Here is a 23068-nt window from a genome sequence, read left to right as displayed (position 1 = left end):
TTTTAATGCAGTTGAGAGCTTAATGGAATTTTTTTTAAGCATCAGGTTTAACCAACAGAAAACGGAAAAAAAGGACTGTTTTGGTTTTTTTTCTCAAAAAAGATAGTGTTTTTGTTTCTCCGCTCATTTTGTGAGCATTTCGAGAATTGGCACACCTATGATTTTTCAACTATTTCAAGATTCAGAAAAATACGGGATTTCACCTAAGACTAGTGCCCGGAGAAACTGAAAAGTTATTATTTCATAAAATTTTGTTTGATAACTCTTTTTATTGAAAATATTTTAATAATTTTTGTTAATATTGTTAATAATTTTCAACTAATGTCACCAATCCAGTTTTTTTCACATAAGTTTGCAGAAAGCAACCATGTAGTACTTTTTTTCCAAGTAACGATTAAGAGTTCTAAGGAAAAAAAAAGAAGGAACTTAAAAATTCTCCTTTTTTCATTTATAAATTTATAGCGTATTGCTTTTAAGCGTTCTAAATTTCGGTTATTATATTTTGTTATTTTGGTTATATCATAAACAAGTTGAACTATCAACTTTTTTCGAAAAACAATAAAACTGCAATTAGGAGACGGAGCCTGTGAAAATATACTTTAAAAAATGTTTTTGAGTAGAGTAATTAGTATTCTAAAAAAATCTGAAGAAATTTCATTTTTTGTTTTTAAAGAAAAATGTAACATATCCAACATATTATCAGGAAATAGTAGTCGTTGATTCCCTAACACACATCCGAACTGCAAAAGAAATAGAATGACTAATAGAAAGAAATTGACGGAAATTTTTCCAAGTATCCAAAATTGTTTTTATTCGGTTTGCAGTTTCAGTTAATTTCTAAAATTTCATTTGAATTGATTTCTAGGGTAAAAATTTTTTAGTTTTGTCTAATGAAAACTGGCAATTGTTCAAATGAAACTTGGGATTTTAATGCACCAGGACTTAATGGCCATACTTTATCAGTTTAACTCATTTCTTTTGATTTTGCTACTTTGATACTGCCGTAATCTCTGTTTTTCAAAATTCATTGAGTGATTTGTTTAAAATTCTTTTCAGCAGAAACATTTTGCTTGATTAAATAGAAACCAGACGTAAAAGTTGTGACTTATTTAAACCAAAAAGTATTTCAATGACGTGGCACATACTAAAGTGACAACAAACTTGAAAAAAAACTGCAGGCCAAATTGACTCAAAATTTGAAAAATCTTGTAAAAATCCACCTGAATAAAAAAATTAGAAAAAAAATCAATTATTTTTCTGATTAAGGTACACCTCGTAACATTAGTTTTTTTTCTATGCAATTGAAACAATCCATTTACAGACACATCAATGGACAAGCCCTTTGAAAATTAATCGTTTTTGCTTCAAGTTTTCCTACTGTTTAAAACCACAGAAACTGTAATCTTGTGGTAACTACAAAATACTTTGAGCAAAAAGCTTCGTTTCAGATTCCAATGGAAGTGATAGAACAACTGAATGGCCAAAAAAATGTGAAATAGTTTTAAAATTTGCGAAATAGCAGATAAACCTCAAAAAGTTCGGATTATTGAAAAGTTTAGAACGCTATCTGAAAACAAAAATTATTGTTACAGCCTATACATTACTATAATTTATTAACCGTTTCATCAGAAATTTTTAATTCTTATAATGATTCAAAACCCCCTTTTCCTTTTTTCGTTCTCCTATTTTTAAGGGCAACAAAATGATGTTTTCTATTTTACGCTAAGATGCGTAAGTAAATGGTGAAAATTAGACCAAAGAAAAAAACCGGCTTCGCATATATATTCTCCCAATTTAAAAAAAAATAATGTTGGAACAAAAAGAGCGTGTTAAAATGAAACAAACAGTGAAAAGGTCGAGCATTGACCGGCGTAGATCAGTCTACATCTGGAATTTATGGCTTTTATCACAAATTTTACCTCAAGATTAGGATTGAATTACTGAGTATAGGCAAGTTGCTAGGATTATGAATGCAAAATCATTTTAAATAACCAAATCCAGAATAAAGACCAACTTATGAAGTGACCAACTTATTGGAAAAATATGTGAGGTCTATGCTTAGAAACGTAAAATTATGAGATATATACTCTTAGAAACGACAATATATTCTTTTCAGCGCCTCAAGCGTAGACCTTAGATAACTTCAGCGCATTTCACGCCAGTTTTACACAGTTTTGCGCTTTTTAGCTGTGTCACCTTGGACCGGGACGTTAGTTTGTTTGAGGAAAGCAGTGTGTTACTCTTGATAGACTTTGAGCTCATCATATGGATAACAAATAAATAGAACACAAGATAAGATCAGCTAATCCTGCTTCCTGTCTTAGAATGAACCATTTGAAAAGATTATATACATAGATAATTCTTTTAGTCATGAGACTTTAAAATCTATTTTTTTCTATCGATTATAAACTTCGATGCAAAGTTTTTAATTTAAACATATCATTTATGTATATTATGTTCAGTTGGGCTGTTCTGCTTAATAAAAGAACTTTTTGAACCACAGCCTTTTGAGAAAACATCTACTGTTACGAAAAACGACCAAGTTACTTTACTGCACAAACTCAAAATAATCGCGGCACTCGAATTTATTTTCACAGACAACGCGTAACAATTATTAAAATTTATGACTTGCGACTGTAATTTGTCCATAAGCCAAAGCGCTTTCTTATGATTAAATTTCTTAAAATAAATAGATATGTACTAGAGTACCACAAAAAAATTCGTTCGCTGAAGAACTGGCTTTCTGTTATTCTTATCTCTGAAGTTATAATGCTGCTAGTTATCAGATCAAATTAATGAAAAAATAATGTGCTGAGGCAAAATACATCTGCTGTCATCACAACAGCAAGAAATCAATTTATATTTACACTTACTTGTTAAGAAAATGCCAGCATCTGCTGGCTTGACTGGTCATCGCAGGTATGGAAATCATATATTCAATTCTAAACTTTAATTATGTATACAGTTTGATGAATCCAGAAGTGTCGCTCGCAGTGAGTGATGTCAGAGAATTTAAGTAAAAATTTGGCATCTTTGCATGAAGATGGTTCTCTGAGCAGTATAAACTGAGAAATGTCCACTAAAAGAAGCACACTTAATTCTCAACTTCCCTTCAATAGGTTTTGAGTTTCTATATTTTGTTCCTGTTGAATCCCTTTAGCGTGGTTGTCAGAAATTTTGAAGCCTAAAACCGTGAGATGAACAAAATTCGTCTGCTTCTCAATCGGCATCAATGCAATGTGATATGCAGCATTTTCGCATCCTTCTGACTGATGTTAGAAAGTATGACACAAGAAAAAAATGCAATGAAGAAAATTTTGCAATGAACAATTTCTTTTGGTTCAAACACAGATTCTTTTTAGTTCAAAAAGAGCACCAATTGAAAATTTTATATTAAGTATAATATTATATGAACTTTTCTTTTGATGAAGTTGTTAATTTTTATTTCTGTTAATATATTTAATTCATGTGTGCTATGTTCGCAAAGATGTGAATTTTAAAATTTAAAGCGAACCAAAAAAGATTTTTTCCCAAAGTTCGAGTTACATATCGAAAAGGTAGTTTTCTTCTTAAATTTTAGACGGTTTTGTAAATCAATTAACTCAAGCTGGTGAGTTCTGCTGTGATGACTTCATGTTTCAATGACATTTGGATCAAATGGTGATACTATAAGTACAAAATTAAACAAATCATCCGATGAGAAGAACGGATCTGTTGGAAAACGAAAATTCTTCATTCTTTTCAACTTATTTTTTCTAATGTTGTTCCAAAATTTCGATTAATAATTATTTTCAATACTTGAAATAAAAAGATTGAAGTCCTAGGGAAAAAGCAGACGAACTGCTAGCGAAATAGCATTAGGATGGATATCAATGTAATTGATCTGTTAATTATTATGGTTTTCCGACTGGAAATCGCATGCATCAAACAAAATTTAGGTCTCTAATGCAAAAGAAAATTGTTCTTTATTTGTTCTATTCCCAAGTAGTTATTTTCTCTTGTTATCTTTGTGAATGACGCTTGCGGGAAAAAATGGGCAAATTTTAATGTCAAATTAAACGTCTTTAAAACTAAGAAGCACGGTAATATGTTATAGCCTGTTATAACACATATTTACAAGAAGTATTAGATTTTCTTTTTGTTCTAAAAAATTTCCTGGTTTGAGATATTTGTTTCTTGCTCAAAGCAAAAACTACAAGTGACTGTTTCAAAACTTCAACTAAGTGAATTTAGTTGTCAATTTTAATGCAGTTGAGAGCTTAATGGAATTTTTTTTAAGCATCAGGTTTAACCAACAGAAAACGGAAAAAAAGGACTGTTTTGGTTTTTTTTCTCAAAAAAGATAGTGTTTTTGTTTCTCCGCTCATTTTGTGAGCATTTCGAGAATTGGCACACCTATGATTTTTCAACTATTTCAAGATTCAGAAAAATACGGGATTTCACCTAAGACTAGTGCCCGGAGAAACTGAAAAGTTATTATTTCATAAAATTTTGTTTGATAACTCTTTTTATTGAAAATATTTTAATAATTTTGTTAATATTGTTAATAATTTTCAACTAATGTCACCAATCCAGTTTTTTTCACATAAGTTTGCAGAAAGCAACCATGTAGTACTTTTTTTCCAAGTAACGATTAAGAGTTCTAAGGAAAAAAAAAGAAGGAACTTAAAAATTCTCCTTTTTTCATTTATAAATTTATAGCGTATTGCTTTTAAGCGTTCTAAATTTCGGTTATTATATTTTGTTATTTTGGTTATATCATAAACAAGTTGAACTATCAACTTTTTTCGAAAAACAATAAAACTGCAATTAGGAGACGGAGCCTGTGAAAATATACTTTAAAAAATGTTTTTGAGTAGAGTAATTAATATTCTAAAAAGATCTGAAGAAATTTCATTTTTTGTTTTTAAAGAAAAATGTAACATATCCAACATATTATCAGGAAATAGTAGTCGTTGATTCCCTAACACACATCCGAACTGCAAAAGAAATAGAATGACTAATAGAAAGAAATTGACGGAAATTTTTCCAAGTATCCAAAATTGTTTTTATTCGGTTTGCAGTTTCAGTTAATTTCTAAAATTTCATTTGAATTGATTTCTAGGGTAAAAATTTTTTAGTTTTGTCTAATGAAAACTGGCAATTGTTCAAATGAAACTTGGGATTTTAATGCACCAGGACTTAATGGCCATACTTTATCAGTTTAACTCATTTCTTTTGATTTTGCTACTTTGATACTGCCGTAATCTCTGTTTTTCAAAATTCATTGAGTGATTTGTTTAAAATTCTTTTCAGCAGAAACATTTTGCTTGATTAAATAGAAACCAGACGTAAAAGTTGTGACTTATTTAAACCAAAAAGTATTTCAATGACGTGGCACATACTAAAGTGACAACAAACTTGAAAAAAAACTGCAGGCCAAATTGACTCAAAATTTGAAAAATCTTGTAAAAATCCACCTGAATAAAAAAATTAGAAAAAAAATCAATTATTTTTCTGATTAAGGTACACCTCGTAACATTAGTTTTTTTTCTATGCAATTGAAACAATCCATTTACAGACACATCAATGGACAAGCCCTTTGAAAATTAATCGTTTTTGCTTCAAGTTTTCCTACTGTTTAAAACCACAGAAACTGTAATCTTGTGGTAACTACAAAATACTTTGAGCAAAAAGCTTCGTTTCAGATTCCAATGGAAGTGATAGAACAACTGAATGGCCAAAAAAATGTGAAATAGTTTTAAAATTTGCGAAATAGCAGATAAACCTCAAAAAGTTCGGATTATTGAAAAGTTTAGAACGCTATCTGAAAACAAAAATTATTGTTACAGCCTATACATTACTATAATTTATTAACCGTTTCATCAGAAATTTTTAATTCTTATAATGATTCAAAACCCCCTTTTCCTTTTTTCGTTCTCCTATTTTTAAGGGCAACAAAATGATGTTTTCTGTTTTACGCTAAGATGCGTAAGTAAATGGTGAAAATTAGACCAAAGAAAAAAACCGGCTTCGCATATATATTCTCCCAATTTAAAAAAAATAATGTTGGAACAAAAAGAGCGTGTTAAAATGAAACAAACAGTGAAAAGGTCGAGCATTGACCGGCGTAGATCAGTCTACATCTGGAATTTATGGCTTTTATCACAAATTTTACCTCAAGATTAGGATTGAATTACTGAGTATAGGCAAGTTGCTAGGATTATGAATGCAAAATCATTTTAAATAACCAAATCCAGAATAAAGACCAACTTATGAAGTGACCATCCTCGATTGTTAACAGACATGCTCGACATTATTTTGCATTCAAATAGCGCTTTGAGTCAACATTGAGGCCTGCCGAGAAAAATGTACGAATGGCATAATTATTGCCAATTGTGATAAAGGTTCAAAAATCCTTAAAGTGGGTACCACTTTCTTATATATCTGGTTACATCCATGCCATACCCAGGAGCCTATTAGTTTCTAACTTGTATTAACCAAGACCAATACCTCACAGCATTTCTGATAATAGCTTGAAAAGCATTCATATTGCTGTCGATTTATGCTTTTGGGCATATTAAGTAAGCATATCGGGATCATTATTGTTTATATCAGGTATTACATAAAAATCAAAATGTTTCCTATATGCCATCCTACATGGGACAAAGCAGCAAAACAAGCTATGGCTGCCCTATTCAGATTATCGCTTATTGTTAAATATTAGAAATCATGCCGACTATCGCATAATAAAACCGTAGCAGGATCATCCGAGAAATGTTATTTTTTTAGATGGTGCTATACTTGGTCGGTCTCTTATATGATATCCGAAAAATGAAATCCTCGACCGATGTTATCCTCGATATCGGCTTGATCTTGAAGGCATAAAATGTGTCCTCGACTTTAGCTGGCTATTACGGTAGTTACTCATTATGTGTAGTTTTTCATAATGTAATGTATTCTGTGGAACTGAAACCAGACTCCTAGATTAGGTTTGAATAGGTTATGGTATGGAACCAGAGATAGAAAGTATCTATTGGATAGACCTATTTTTGCTTTGAAATTGTTATGTTCGATGCATTTCTTAGAATAAATATAGATTATAGTCCTTGGCTAAATTGAAGGCCAAAAGCCAAACAATTGCAGCCCTCGTTTTTCCAACTGGTCTTCTTAAAGCTGTTAATTTTTTCATAGAGCAAAGTTACAGACTAAGGTTAGATATTAACTCTCTGTTATGAATTATTAATACTTATTAATATTATTAGGAAACATTAATACACTCATTGCTTCATTCCTGTCAGATAGAAAACAATTTGTAGTACACGGATCAAAAGAATCGAAAAAAATGGAAATTAATGTAGGTGTTACACAAGGATCAATTTTGGGCCCGTTGCTTTTTCTTTTGTTTACCAATGATCTGCCTCAAATTGTTCAAAATAGTTCAAAAGTGGCAATTTTTGCAGACGACACAACAATTTTAACATCAAGCAAAAATTGGAAATTGAGGAAAACCTCAATAATGACCTGAAAAAGATTGAAAATTGGTTTTCAAGAAACAAACTTGCCATTAACAGAAAGAAATGAAAAAGTGTGCGTTTCGGCCGGAACGTACAAAAATCAAAAAATCTGCTATTAGGAGAAGTGCTTGAAGAAGTAGTTTCATTCAAATAACTAGGAGTGTTAATTGATAAGCATCTAAATTTTGATCTACACATTGAACAAGTTGGAAAGAAATTAGCAAAATTCAACGGAATGCTGTTCCGAGGAAGAAACTTTTTCTCGAAAACTTTTCTATTACAAATGTATAATAGTTATGCCAAACCAATGATATCGTATGGAATTTTAGCTTACGGTTCGGCAAGAAAAACAAAACTCAGTTCTATTTTTTGTCTACAAAAACGCATTTTAAAAACTATCTTTTTCAAGAAGAGAGGAGACCATGTATGCTATCTTTTCAAGCGTTACAACATGCTGTCAGTTTTTGATTTATATTTTGAAGCTCTTGTAAAGGAGACCCTGGATCAGATTGCAAAAGTTTCTTCTTTGAATTTTCTTGATGTTGACAGTAACAGGCCAAACACGCGGGCGTCCATTAAGTCACTCATCCCTTTGCCAAAAGTCAAAACACAGACTCAGAAGAAATCCTTGAGATTTTCAATAATAAAAATGTTCAACTACTTTGCTAAAGAAAGTCTATTACCCAAACAAATTGCTAAAAAAGAAATTTTTTTGATTCGAACTAAACTTAGGGCATATTATTTGGATAATAAAGATGTTTTCGATATGTTTTATTAGGTATTCCACGTTTTTTTTCTCTGGGCACTCTTGTAGAGTCGTTTCACTCGTATGGTATCCAAGGTTTTAAATTGATTAAAATTAATACTCCGTATAAAGTACTCTGTATCGTCTACCATCTGAATTTAAATCAAATCAAATCAAATTCACCAAAAAAACTCGGAAACAAACATTTATTGCAAAGTTGGGTGATAAAGAAAAGAGTCTGTCTATGTATAGGACTAAATTTTTTGAGTTCGATGACGCCAGGTTATGCATGTAAATGTCCATTCATAAGAAACATGCCGGAATTTTTTTGCCTAAAACATGAAAATCATGTTTTAAGTAGGTATACAAATCAGAGATATCGGTTTAGCGCACCTAAAGTGTAATACAGCCAACTGCACATGTTATTTACTTAATTTAAATACCCTCTGACTACAAAATACGGGGGGAGTTTGTGTCACCAGTACCTCGTATGATTTCCAAGAAACTTTTACAAATTTCTCCAAAAATGAGGATTATGCAACTTTTTGGCTTACAAATTTTTTGTTTGAAAAAATTATGACAACCAGGAAATTATGAAAAGCGAATTATGACAACCAGGAATTCATGCAAATCTTATGATCATATGATACTTTGTAATAATACAAGGTCATAACCTTGTATTATTACCAAAAATGATATGATCTTGTTTGAAATCCAGGAAAGTTGTATGATGGATGATCCGGGTCGTGTTTTCTAGGTTATCCGAAGATCTCTTGCCTGTCCGTGGTCAAAAGTATCGGAAGTTTGAAGAACTTTTCATGTCTGTCCAACAACACGATACCCTCCAAGGTAACGGGTTCCAGAAAGAAGTTGATGAAACTATCAATGACATCGAATGTAGCCTCAAGGCCAAAAAGTCAGCGGATGAAGATGCGGGAAGGTCGTATGACCTTGACACTGACGATTTGGAAGAATACTGCATTCTGTTAGAGGATCTAGAGGAAAAAGCGAAAAAGTTGGAAAGTCAGAGAGGAGATGGCAACTTATCCATCAAATCAGGTACAACGAAATACATAATTTGCGTTTCAATACTATTCAAATATTTAACAAAATAAGTCGAGTTTTTATGTTAAAGCAGCTGATTGAGTCTATCAATAGAATCAATCGAAAACTCCAGGTTACCGATGTTTGACAGATATCAAATTTTTTTAATTTAAGCTACACTTTAACTGTTAATTTCGTTAATAGTTTGGGCTAAAAATCTTACACAATTGACACTCAAGACGCGACTATTAGTGTAAAAGAAATGACGGATTTGCTACTTTGAAAGCTTCCGAATTTTGAATAGTTGAATCTAGTAAATCTTTGTGTGTAGAAATATACGCTAACAGCATAAAGAAGGAAAACATATTAATAAAAAAAAACAGCAAAAAAGCGGAGAATTTGCGGCAGTTACTCAGTAACCATATCCAAATAGCAGTGTGCCCCTTTTTTAACATATTGAGTGTTAGACTGGAAAGAGTATGTTCGACTATCAATGCAAACATGAAGAGAATGTAGTTTCTATCACACAGTATCTTTTCTTTTTTCATCCATCAAACTTCTTTTTTTAAACCAAATGCAGCTAACACGCAATAAGTTTGAGGCAAAAAGAAAAAAGACTTCGCAATTTGAAACTCTAAACTTAATGATTACATGCCTGAATAAAAATCAGATATTAGAACCAATAGGACTTATGAGCACAACAAAATTTGGGTACAGAATTTGATAGTTTTGGCTATGCACTCTCAACAGAACCAACTAATTGTATCAAGAAAATAAATGTTATTGGGAACCAATGCAACACATAGCATAAGAGGTTTTCATGTTCACTCAAATAAGATAACATTTATTATTGAACCTCGTTAAATTTCGAGGTCTCTCTTTGAAGTATCAAAAGCACAGCCCCTTTTCTGCGCAACGGTATTAAAAAATTGCTATTGATAAAAATTAAAATGTCTTTTAAAACAACCAGAAGTATCAACGTTGAATGCCTACAAAATTTTTTAAGGCAATTTGATGCAATCAGTTTTCGGTCTGTTAAATTAAAAATTGCCTGCAAAATTTCATTCCCAGGGCATTTCAGGTTTTATCAACAAAAATTTGTACGCAAAATTAACACTCCGTGTTAAGAAATTTATTCTTATAATCATTGCCTCATCCTCTTTTTATTTTGACAAAAAGCAAGTTTACTATAATTTCCCATTGAGAAATGAAAATTTCATGTGGCAGAACATATATATATATATATATATATATATATATATATATATATATATATATATATATATATATATATATATATATATATATATAAAGGTTTATATATATATATATATATATATATATATATAAAATGTAATTGAAAAAATGTAAATACAGGCTGGTGAAATAAACGCTAAAAGGAACAAAAACAGAGGCCTTTTCTCCCAACAGCAATAACAAAAAACTTGAATCTGGGGCCAAAAATTTTCAAAAGTTTACTCAAAAAACTTAAGATAAAACTGTTTTTACAATGTCCAGTGAAATATTTTACTGTTCGAACTTTCAACGGTTTGTACTGTATAGAAACCGTCTTCAGTTTTTTTTCCAATTTTTTCTAGCGGAACAATTTAGACAGAACGCAATTGGTTTTATCATATATTTTCTAGAAAATTTTTTCAAGAAAACAAAAAACGGAGATTTTGAGAGCAATCTAACTGTACATTTTTTAAAGCTTTGTATCATGAAAAAAAGTTCATTAAGACAAATTGACTAAGAAAACAATTAGTGTTGCTAAAATAAAATTATTTAAATAAAAAAATGGTCAGAAAATAAATGATTTTGTGCCCTTCACTGAGAGTATCCTCTCAGTGAAGGGCACAAAATCATTTTTTTTCTGTTAAATTTTGATGTGAGCTAATTTTGTTCCGCGTTTTCAAGAACTGCAAGCAATCAAATTCGATCTTTTCTATCAAAAAAATTTCCAAAACCCTCCCGTAGAATTGTTCAACAGTATTTTGTGAGAAAAAAACTGACCGAAAAAAGTAAAAGGTCTCATATGTTGTGCGCTGTTGGTTTTCTATCAAAACCACTTACAGCATGTTCTATGATATAACTATACACGAAGCTAAAAAATGATCCATCGGTCTATCTCCCTCCACTAAGGTGGGGGTCTGAACAAAAGCGTTCAAAAACTAGTTTGTGTAACCCAGATAAACCTACGCTTCAGTCATCATTTTATATTCAATTTAGTCAAATCCCGTTGCATTTCAAATCATGGAAGTGGAAAATAAAGGCAAAATGGCAGAACATACATTTTATTTCATTCATGAATACCAAAGTAAAAACTAAAATAGCCGACGGCAGTCTTTGATTGCCCAAAAAAATATGAGTATTCAACATTTTCTCTGCTTTTGAGAGATGGCATTAAATCCCGGTTCGAGGTGTCAACGCTAAAAAGGCAAAATTGTGTAAGATTGGAGCTGAATGCGTTGAATTTATGTAAGATGAACGCTTGAGCGTAGATCTTACATAATTTCAATGCATTCAACGCCAACTTCACAAAATTTACGTTGAATTTACACTAGATCCTAAACATACTGCGTTGAATTTAGCGTGAATTTTACATATTTTGCGTTGAATTTAGCGTAGATCATACAAAATTTCACGGCATTGAACGCCAATCTTTCATTTGTTGCGTTGAATTTAGCGTAGAGCTTACATTAATTCAACGCGTTCACCCCCAATCTTCCATATTTTGCGTTGAAATTAGTGTTAATCTTAATTATTATGCGTTCATTTTAGCGTAGATCTTTATTATTTTGCGGGTGGTTCGTGGGGTGGGGGGTTACGTGGGGGGGGGTACGTTCTTTTTTTTGGGGGGGTGGGGTCATGGAGGGGGTTTACGTGAGGGAGGGACCGTGGTGGGGTGAGTACGCTTGGGGGGGGAGGGGGTTAATGGGAGGGGGTAGTTGGATGATGAAGTCAAAAATTGGTTCCATGAAAGAGAAACTGGAAAGAGTTGAAAGGAGAGAAAAGTAGAGCAAACATGCAAACATTGAACACAAATCAAGATCTACGCTGAATTGAACGCTAATTTATGTATGATCAACGCTAAATTCAACTCAAAATTATGCATGATCTACGCTTAGAAACGCTGAAATTATATGAAAGTTGAGTTAACAGTCCCATTTATAAAGAGTGCACTTCGTAAGCGAAATGAGGTTCTGTGGCACTGTGGTAGAAGATGCGAGAAGAAAGAAGTAAGTCAATAATGTAAAATCAATGCCAAATTCCACTCAAATTTATGTATGATCTAAGCTAAATTCAAAGCAAAATTATTTAAGATAAGCTGTAACTATCGTCGAAAAGTCGGAAAATTCACCGCATGTTTCTTGCATAAATTTGCGTTGAATGCGTTGAATCTAAAGACGTAAATTCACCGCATTCAAAGCTAAATTGTGTAAGAGAATTGCGGTGAATTTTCCGACTTGTCAACGCTAGTTACTGCTGATCTTATAAAGTTTAGTTAATATCCTCGGACCGGGTTTGAAAAAAGAAAGTAACTTTTGTTGAGGGACAAAATCATACCGCCATTGTTTGTGCAGACCAATTTTCCAAATAGGTCCTTTCATAGCTGACAGCGAAAAGGTCGATCATAGCTGGGCCCGGAGCTGATAGGGTCAAGAATTGACGCATAGCTGACAGCAAAAGCTTAAAATTTTTATATGCATAAAGATTTTCAAATCACTGTACCATAACGAAAGTTGAAGTTAAGGACAGTTGGCCAAAAATAGATCAATTTCGGAAAGAAGAACAGCACAATTGATGAGTGTAAAAAAGTTTACAAAATTGCTGCGATTAAAGACAGATCAAGAAATTTAGGAAAAAAATCCGGTAGTTTGGGCTTTTACATAATTATCTACTATCAAGGCCATCTCTGAAGTCAACATTCAGGAAAAACTAACTAGGAAAAGTTACCAGAAAAATTATAGTTTTTTAAAGTGATTGGTTGAGTTACGCTCATCAATTTCTACCATCAGACCAAAAATACTACATGGCAAATGTCACATTTCTTGGAGTAACTTTAATCAAGCGTGCTATTACTTTCCACGAACCATGTTTTTGAGATTAGAGTTGTATTATAAGCATGTATGAAAACTAGCTGGAGTACTCAAATTTAGTTAAAATTTGCTTCAGAATTGGATATATCCGTAACCGGGTTCCAAAATGTGTCTATTTGGAGCAAGAGTGATAAACAGTGACAATACTTCACAACAAATTTCCGCCCCAAAAGTCACTTTTTTGTACGCTATTAGTAGTTTATTCCCGCGTATCTAAGAGTACGTCAATTAGAGCGAAATGAAGAAAATTGAAATTGGTAATTAATTTCAGAAATGTTTCTGTCGATACAATTTATGGATTAAGAAGACAAGCAATTTTCAAAAAAAACCCATATCATTGGTTAACAAAACAATTGACTACTTGAATTTTGCTGAAATTCAAAAAAAAATGGGCAATAAAATTCTAGGCCAAATAAAAGCTGAAAATCGTGGAAATGGTTTGTGCTCATCCGTGAAGTTTAGTTGCAAAAACTAAGCCTTTTCATAAGATATAAGTAAATCCTTTTCAAATTCCATGAGAAATAATTAAGAAAAACTGAAAAAACTGGCTGTCAATCGTTTCCGCAAAAAGCAAAATTTATTGAAAATTATTTTTATGGTTGCCTAATGAACTAAGAAACGGGCATGAATTGTCGTTTGATGAAACTTGGATTTTTGTATAACTCTTTATTTATAAATTGTCAGTTTTTTTAAACAATGAAACGTTTAAACACTGAATAACATTGAAAACGCTACCAAAGTTGAACGAATTTCCGATTAAAAAACGATGAGAAATAATTAAATCACGCAACCGTTTTTCATCTAAGGGATTTTCAACACTTTTGAACCTTTTTGGAACGATTGTAAAATTCGCATTGTTTATGATCTTTTAAGATGCCTTACAAGAATTTTTTTGTGAAATCTAATCATTCGTAACGATAAAACTTCTACTTAACTGCTCACAAAATGTTATAGTTTAAGATCTGATAAGAAGTGTAGCAGAAGTTGCCGGATCTATTGGGATCTGATGAATATTTATCATTAACCAGAATTTTTGTAAACTTATTAAAGAGTGGCCTAGCAAACAAAATATTATCGGAAAATTGTTTTTACTTTATGAGAAATTTGTCAAAAACTATAAGTTTGTTCTGTTAACGTTTTGTAAATAACCTGGATGCTTAAAACTAGAACAATTCGTCTTTGAAAAAACCAGCTAAAAGCCTTGTTAGGAATCATATAGTAGAAATCGAAATTTGATCAAAATTTATTTTTTTATCGAGCTTATGTACGCTTTCAACTTTTAATTGGACATTTTTCACATTCCATCTTGTCAGACTATAAAAAATGATTTGCAGGGCCAAAATTTTTCATTTTAAGTATTTATAGGGCGGAATTGTATATCACGCAACCCCTTTCCAAAAGTCTTGATATGTTAAATTAACCTATATGTTAACATAAACTTATCAGATCACACAGAAGAAAAATTCCAGCCAGTCATTTGATTTCCGATGGTGGTAGCAAATGACAGTACCTTGGGATTAGCTGTGCCTTCGATTCAGTACAGGCGTAGCAAAAATTGACTTTTTATGCTGTCAATCACCATCAATGTACATACGTTTAAATAAACGCTGCTGATAAAAATGATTAGCTGTAAAGTAAAGTGCACTTTAAATCGAATTTTGCGGTGTCAGTTTTCCCATTTTTATCCCAAATGGTAAACCAAAAAAATAAAACAATTTTCTCAATCTCACACCAAGATTTTGCAGATATAATGGCAATATCTAACACCTCATAGGACTAAAAAGGCAAGCGAAATCAAATACAGGAGGCATTGAGATCTCGGAAGTCTTACCAAACGATATGTGAAAACAATGATCCCCGATTTAGAAATGAAAAAAAAATTGAAACTTACCGGCCCAATACATTGATTTGGTTAATTTTGATCATAAACCTGACGTTGTTCATTGATATGAATGATCAAGAAGCCCGCGTCAAAAATGCCCCCCTCACTGATCACCCCCCCTGATTACCCCCTCCCCCACTGATGTAATATTTGGGGGTAATTCTCAAGGAAAGGTAAAAGGATGTAAGACTCGGGGGTAGGGGGTATTTTTAGATTTCACCCCCAAAGATTACCACCAAAAGAAATTTAAGGTTGGGGGGGGGATAATTTTAGGGGGTGGGGGTAAGCTTAGGAGGCTGGGAGGTTCAAACGATGTAAGATAAAGGTGGTAAGGGGGGTAAGGGGGTAATGGGAGGATTTATAAGATGCAACATTTTACCACGACCAAAAAAATAACCCCGAAAAAATGCAATTTAGGGTGGTAATATTAGGGGAGTAAAATGATGTAAGATAAGGGGTGCAATGAAGTAATGGGGAGTAGAATCACATAGATGGACCGTTAAAAATCGGGCAAGCATTAGTGGTTTGGAGGCCGGGGAGTACTGGCTGAGGGTACATAGGTTGTGGATTCAGGAGTGTCAGTCTTCGAGTGTGGGGGCTAAAATAATGTATGATTAGGGCTACAAAGGGGTTAAAAAATGATGTATGTTTCGACGCTAAGACGATGAGACAAAGTTAAATCAAGCCAGCGTTTTTCATTTATGGGACATTCAGAACCATTCTCAAACGATTGTAGAATCTTCATCATCTAAGAATATCAAACATGCCTTACAAGATTTGTTTTTGACATCTAGTTATTCAGTACGATAAAACTCTTACTTATCAAAAGCAAACTTTTGTTTAAGATCTGAAAAAATTTAGCAAAATTTGCACAATCTTACGGAAAGTTATCTGAATATTAATTATCAGTAATCAGAATTTCCGTCAATACAATGTTATCGGGACAATTGCCTTTAGATTATGAGAAGTTCGTTCTGAAACTATAAAATTGTTCAGTTAATTTTTTGTAATTAAACTGGATGCTTAAAAATAGTTCAACTCGTCTGCAATATACTAGGCCGTTTCAAATAAAATTGATTGACATTCAATCGTATCAAAACTTAAAAAAATGATTTGTAGGGCTAGAATTGTTCCATTAAATAATTTTTAGGTTGGAATTGTTTTTCTCTTAAACCCTTACCAAAATTCTTGATATGTTATCTTAATCTATATTATATTAGACATTAAACAGATATATATAGAAACAAAACTCCAGCTTATCATTTGGTCCTAAGTAGTGCCAGCACCTGACAGTGTCTTCGGATTAGCAGTGACTTCGGTTCAGGAAAAGCGTAGCAAAAAGCGATTTTTATGCAGTCTTCCAATCACCGCCAATGTACAAACGTTTAAGTAAACGGCGCTCACAAAATAAGTAGGTGTAAACTAAAAGTGCACTTTAAGTCTAACTCTGCGGTTTCCGCTCTCCCATTCGTACCCCAAATGGTAGACCAAAAATAAAAAAAGTGTCGCTAATTCTCATCACAGATTTTGCAGATAAAGTGGCAATGATTAACAGCTCACAAAACTAAACAATTCTGCTACGCGAATTAGAGGCGAAATAAAGTGGAAAATTACCTGCCCAAAACACTTATTTTGTTTAATTTCGATCACAAACCTGACGTTTATATTAATATGATTGATTAAAAAGCCGGCGTGGAAATTACCCCCCCCCCCCCCATTACCTCAAACTGATGTAAGAGTAGGGGGTTAATTCTCTATGGGAGGTAAAACTATGTAAGCTTAGGGGGTAATGGTTTGTAGAAGGAGAAATTTTAAATTTTACCCCCAAAAAATTACCCCCCCCCCCAAAAAAAAGAGAAATAAGATTAGGGGTAATTTTATGTGGAAAAAACGATGTAGGATAACGGGGTAATGGGGAGTAATGGGGAAGATTTTTCAAATTTTACCCACTAAAATTACCATCCATTGAGATGTAAGACTAAGGGGTAATTTTAGGGATTTTTAGACTTTTAGAGATGGCAGTTCTCGGAATTTACCCCTCAAAAATTACCTCACAAAAAAGATGTAAGATTGAGGGGGTATATTTAGTGGGTTGAAACGATGTAACGAAGTAAAGTAATAGGATAATGGGAAGTAGATGCATGTAGATGGACCGTCAAGAAGTGGGCAAGCATTGATGGTTTCGGGGACTCGGGGAACTGGCTGAAAGTACTGAGGTTTTGGATTTATGACTGTCAGTCTTCGAGTATGGGGCAAAAACATGATAAGATTAGGGCTTCCAAGAGGGACAAAATGATGCATGTTTCGATTTTTGGTTTACCCCCTACTCTTGCCTCTTTTTCATCATCTTAAGGTTCAAAAATAACCCTACTCTTGCACCATTCCCCCCACCCCCCAAATCAACCCCCTTTCACCTCTAAAAAGATGTGAGAATTGTTTTGAGAGGAGTTTGCTAAAAGCTTCTCCCTATTAAATCAAGCAAGCGCTTTACATTGATGGGATATTCAGAACCATACGATGGGATATTCTCAAACGATTGTAGAATCTTCATCATCTAAGAATATCTAAGAAGCCTTACAAGATTTGTTCGTGACATCTAGTTATTCATAACGATAAAACTCTTACTTGTCCAGTTTGACCACCTTAGACAAAACTTAGAAAACTTACTAAGAGTTATACGGCGCTTTAGAAAACTTACAAAACTTGGTATGGCACCGTATATGTCCTTACTAAGTTTTCCATGGTGCCGTATTTCACAAAAAATCTTGTCGTTGACAAATAATTGCGGTTTCAAAACACAGTAAAGTAACTCTTTTTCATTTAGTTACACTTTTCAGACGCAAATCTAGAAAAAGACAGTTTTGTATCCATATGAAAATTACAAATCAATGTACGGCACAATGTAACCCAGGTTCAGACATCGACTGATGAAAGACTTTGAAAGTCGAGTGGAGGACAAAATTGACTAAAAATAGTAGGCATCTACATTACTCGCTCTTTTCATTTTCTTTTTGTTGGAAATTGAGTAGTTCATTCGCATATTAACGAACAAAAGTTTCTTTTTGATTTTTTAGAAAACTTAATCCATTTCTATTCTGATCAGAAGCTGTTCAGAGATGGATCTCCATTGATTGTCTAAAATCGATTGTTTTCTTTATGTGGAGTGCAACTTCGTACCAAAAACAATCCCACAGCGTCAATGTTAAAAAAAAAACAAGTACAAGAAGCGAAAAAAAAATGTAGAACTTTTGCATTCGTTCGTTTTAGTACTAAATTGGACTTGATCTGCAACAAAAATTTCGTTCTCTTGCATTCAGGTTTAGAAAAAATGAAAATAGTGAGATTCATTCAGAAAACTGTTTGCCTCGTAGAAAACTTTAGAACACAAATATTGCCAGTTCTATTTATGTTTTCCTATTCAACATGTTGATTTCGCTCGTAAATAGAACAAAAATTTATTATTAAAATTTATTTGATATATAATATATTTTTATGATCATAAATTATACGCAGCTTTCAGCGTTCTTTGTCAATTTTCGGCAATCTTTGGAAACTTTTGGCAACTGCTGACAAGCTTTTGACTAAATATGTAGTCTAATTAACGAAAAAGATTTAAAATCAAAATTGTGTTTATTTAGTAGTAAAGATAGCAATAGATATCAACGGACGCGGATAGAATCTTGATGGTTAGAGGTGTTATAAGACATAAATTACAAATTACAATGTTTCAACAGAGGGGAAATTAACTGCGGCTCGTTTTTCTTCCTTTCCCAATCTCTCAATTATTAATTTTTCATAAACTCCTAAACCACTTAGAATTTTCATAGTTAATTGTTTTATATAGCGATTTTCGTTCCTCAAAAAACATCTCTTGTATTATAGATTGAGCTCCAATTTTTGAGTTTTTCCAATTTTCTTCAAAAGCTGCTTAATGTGGCCCACCTTTTTCAGACAGCACAACCTTTCCTGCAGCCTACACTGATCTCAAAATCATTTGGGAGGAACAACTATGCACCACCATGTCTTTCGTTTTGATTCCCGGGTAAGTTTTTAAAAGAATCTGTAATATTTTCCGGAAACCATTTGGAGATTCCAAAAAATCGGTTTGCATCTCTAATTTTTTTGTGACAGTTAACAAACGAAATTAATCATTTGCAATCTGAACGTGCTCATGTCCCCGTTGTACTGTCTTTTTCTTTTGTCTAAGTCTATAGGTTTTACAGTTTTGATTGAAAACGCAATTAGGATTCGAGGGATTGTTCTTTTTTTCTGGCAAAAAAAAATTTCATGCTTCGCGAACGAAAAATGCTCTGATTTTAAGGGGAGGGGGCAGAACTTCCTCTCTTATGAATTTGTTTAAACGTAGCGTAACACAATTTGTGATGGCTTCTAGAGACATAATTTAGAAAGGGTTGCCATTTTTTTAGATTTGTTATTATCTTTGAGAATTTGGTGGTCTTCATTCAGACATTAATTGTTGTACGACCCAAAAAATTGACAATTTCTGCTACACTAATGAGCAATTTTAAGCTGTTCTGACTGCTTTTAGTTGAAACTCAACCATTTTTGGCTGGGGCATTGATCGATTAATCAAATCATCTCCGTAAAGTGTTATTCAGAAGCAAATTTAAACAAAAAATTACTAATTTAAGCATTATGTCGTGGTTATGTTCGTTTTCTTGATATGAGAGTTCTCTTTGTTTGAAAATTGTGTTAATTGGGTTTGGGTTGGGCTTCTGAAGTTGTCTTAGGCAAGTTTTAGAAAAATGCAACAGCTTTTTTTGTGACTTCTTGAAGTTCTTGTTGATCTTGTTTTTTTAAACTTGTTTTTTGTTTCTTGTTTTTTCGTATGTTCCTTTCCCATTCTCTCCGTTATTGATTTTTTAAATAAATTGCTTAGACATCAAATTTTTTTCTATTTCACTGCGCTACTTTGAATACTTTTGCGCACCCCAAAACCTCTCTTTTATTATAAATTACTCAGCAATTGGTGCAATTTCCAATTTTCTTCAAAAGCTGTTTAATGTGGCCAACCCCATTTCAGCCAAAATAACGTTTCCTACAGCTTCCATTGGCCTGAAATAGTTTTGATGGAATATGCCTTGCCATGTCTTAGTCTTTGATTCTCTGGAGTTTGTTTATACGAATCGGTTCCTTTAACAAATTTTTTCCTACGATCATTTCAAAATTCGGGTTGCACCTTTAACATTTAATGGAACGACTCATGGGTTTGATCATTTTTTCAGAGCAATCCGCTCAACATTAAGTCAGCAATGAAACTTTTGTGCTTCAATATGATGGTTGATTTAGCAAATCCGCTTCGTTAAAATTTTTTTGAGATGCCAGTTTGAACAAAAATCTTTTTTAAGCGCTATGACATACATATGTTAGTTTCCTGTGCTGAGCGTTATCATTATCTGCAAATTGTGTTATTTGCGCTCGAGTTGGCTCAATGAAGGTACTTGAAAAAATGGTTTTCGATAATTCATGATTTTCTGATTTGATGAACATCTTTCTGTTGTCTTTCCTTTATAAACACACAAACCATCCTGTCCTTTATGGAGAGGTTTGAAATTGTCCCACACCACGTTAAATGTTTTAGCCTAAACCGAGCTTACAAAAACTTGAATTGCGTAGAGAAACACGTTCGAGCTGCCGTTTTTTGCCATGTCTTATATTTTGTTGAGAAATTGTTTTCCTCTAAATCCCAAAATTCGGGGTACGCTTCAATCCCTTAAAGATTTCTTTTGAACCTCTGCACAGAAATTGACAAACATAGTCAGGTTTTGCTGCCTTCAAACTGTTCTTGCTTCCACTTTTTAATTAGTGTCTTAGGTTTCCCTCGTTAAAAAGGTTATGGGCTGCAATTTTGAGAAATTTCTAATATTTATGCCTTGTGTGGTAGATATGTTGGTTTTCGTGTACTGTGCCATATTATAAACTGCAAATTGTGTTATTTAGGCTTTGGCTGGACCCTTGAAGCTATTCTAAAAATTTTTGGTTATTCAACAAATTTCATTTTTTTGTGATTTCTTGAATGTCTTGTTGTTGTTGACTTTTTATGAAATTACACAAAACACCCTGGCCTTTATGGCGATGTGGGAAATTTTCTCCTACAGCAAGGTAAAGGTTTTTGTTGTTCAGCAACTGACGATTGGTCTAGAATTGAGTGAAGAATCAGTAGTGTCTCAAATGGGTCTGGTCAAAAATTTATTAAGGTCCAAAGTTGAGAAAAAACCGAATTTTTAGCTGATTGCTTCTGACGAGATTGTTCGTTCACCAAAAACAGTTGAGTTGGACAATAAAAGATAGTGTTTCAGAATCCACATAATGTGGGGAGCAAAGCCATATAGTTTTACTACCTACATTTCCTGGAGTGAAAGGGTGAATTTTGACTCTGGAGGTGAGGTACCTGAGATGATTTGTCATTTGGTTCTGTACGTTGTTTTTGAGAATTCTCGTCGTAGAGTGAACCAGTTTTCGATTCGTTTGACGATTCTGTTAGGTCAATAGATGACCTATCTCACAGTGTGTATAACGTTTAGTGTTTTCTGGGGTTTGGATGGTGATTTTTCATTCTGCAGGTGAGGTACTTGGCCTGATTAGTCATTTGGTACAGTACACTGTTTTTGAAATCTCTCGTCGTAGAGTAAACCGATTTACAATTTGTTTAAAGATTCTGTTAGGTCATTAAATGGCCTTTTTCACAGTTTATATTACGTGTGTTTTGTGTAATTTCACTGAAATATTGACCGGTACACGTACCCCAATTTTGACCCTTCCAGCCAGGAAACATGATATGCAGACCTGTTCAGAACGGTCTGAAAAGTGGTTGTAATGGTAAAGATAGTTACTATAGATCCAGTAAAAACAATCTTGCTCCGGTTTATTCCGATTTTGTATTATATGTCTCGTTTTCATACTATTATACTAGTAATTCCAGTCCCTGAGGAGGGCTCAGAGCCCAGGTGCATATGGCCCGTTGTCGACGCCGGTTGGTCGGCTACCTTCCCCCCTTGCACCTCGACATCCCCTTTTGTAACACACTGTTGTGTGCACAGGCTGCTGTGAGTCTTTCGTTGTCTTTTGTGGGTGTAGTAGAAGTAAATACAAACATTAATTTCAGTTTGATAATATCTCAAGAGCTCCCTGTTACTTGCTCCAAATCTGTTTCAAGTTTCAAAATCCCCAAAAATGTTCCAGCAAAGCTCAGGTCACTTATAATCCATCATCATGTCACTGTCTACACTGTTTCTGTTCGGTTGTCATCGAGTATGTAACCCAGGGGCAAGCCTAGATTTCCTCGATGACATTGGGCCATCATTCTCGATTATAACGTGATTATACTATAATAACGTTCCTATAATATAACGTGCTTATAATATAACGTGCTAACTAACCAGACTAACCCAGTATATGTAGAACGTATCACGTAAGGAGTTGTTGTTATAGCTTGCCTAGGAAAAAAGTTGGGTTTTCGTAAGGAAATTTGCTATTTTTTCAAAAACTTAGTTTTGAAATATAGTAATTTTGATTGGGTCAAGGAGTTGTTCAAATCAGTCCAAACCCGGTATGGAATATCCCATTTGTATCTAGAGTCTAAAATAAAAAGAATTTTTGCTACAGCTTGCCCAGGAAAAAAGTTAGTTTTTCATACGGAATTTTGCGATTAATTCAAATAATTAATTTTGAAATATAGTATTATTGATCGGGTCATGGAATTGTTCAAATCAACCCAAACGCGGTATGGAGTATGCCATGTGTATTTAGAGTCTAAAATAAAAAGAATTTTTGCTACAGC

General features: G+C 33.2%; 1 protein-coding gene across 2 annotated transcripts in view; it reads left to right on the top strand.

Moving 5' to 3' along the window:
* The first annotated feature begins 2719 nt into the window (after positions 1-2719).
* The window catches only part of LOC142336909 (uncharacterized), a 126784-nt gene continuing 106435 nt past the window's right edge, over positions 2720-23068 (top strand). The window contains exons 1-2 of one of the 2 annotated variants that reach the window (XM_075385888.1): positions 2720-2919; positions 8999-9300. In XM_075385888.1, the coding sequence (XP_075242003.1) occupies positions 2885-2919; positions 8999-9300 (337 nt within the window). In that variant the 5' untranslated portion in view covers positions 2720-2884. Of the gene's footprint in view, positions 2920-8998; positions 9301-23068 lie in introns of those variants that run through there. The other variant, XM_075385887.1, reaches the window with a different exon arrangement.

This window comes from Convolutriloba macropyga, chromosome 3, assembly GCF_964194025.1.
Source record: "Convolutriloba macropyga chromosome 3, txConMacr16.3, whole genome shotgun sequence".
NCBI lineage: Eukaryota > Metazoa > Xenacoelomorpha > Acoela > Convolutidae > Convolutriloba > Convolutriloba macropyga.
The sequence above is the reverse complement of the archived record's forward strand: the minus strand, read 5'-3'. Positions and strand labels throughout refer to the sequence as shown.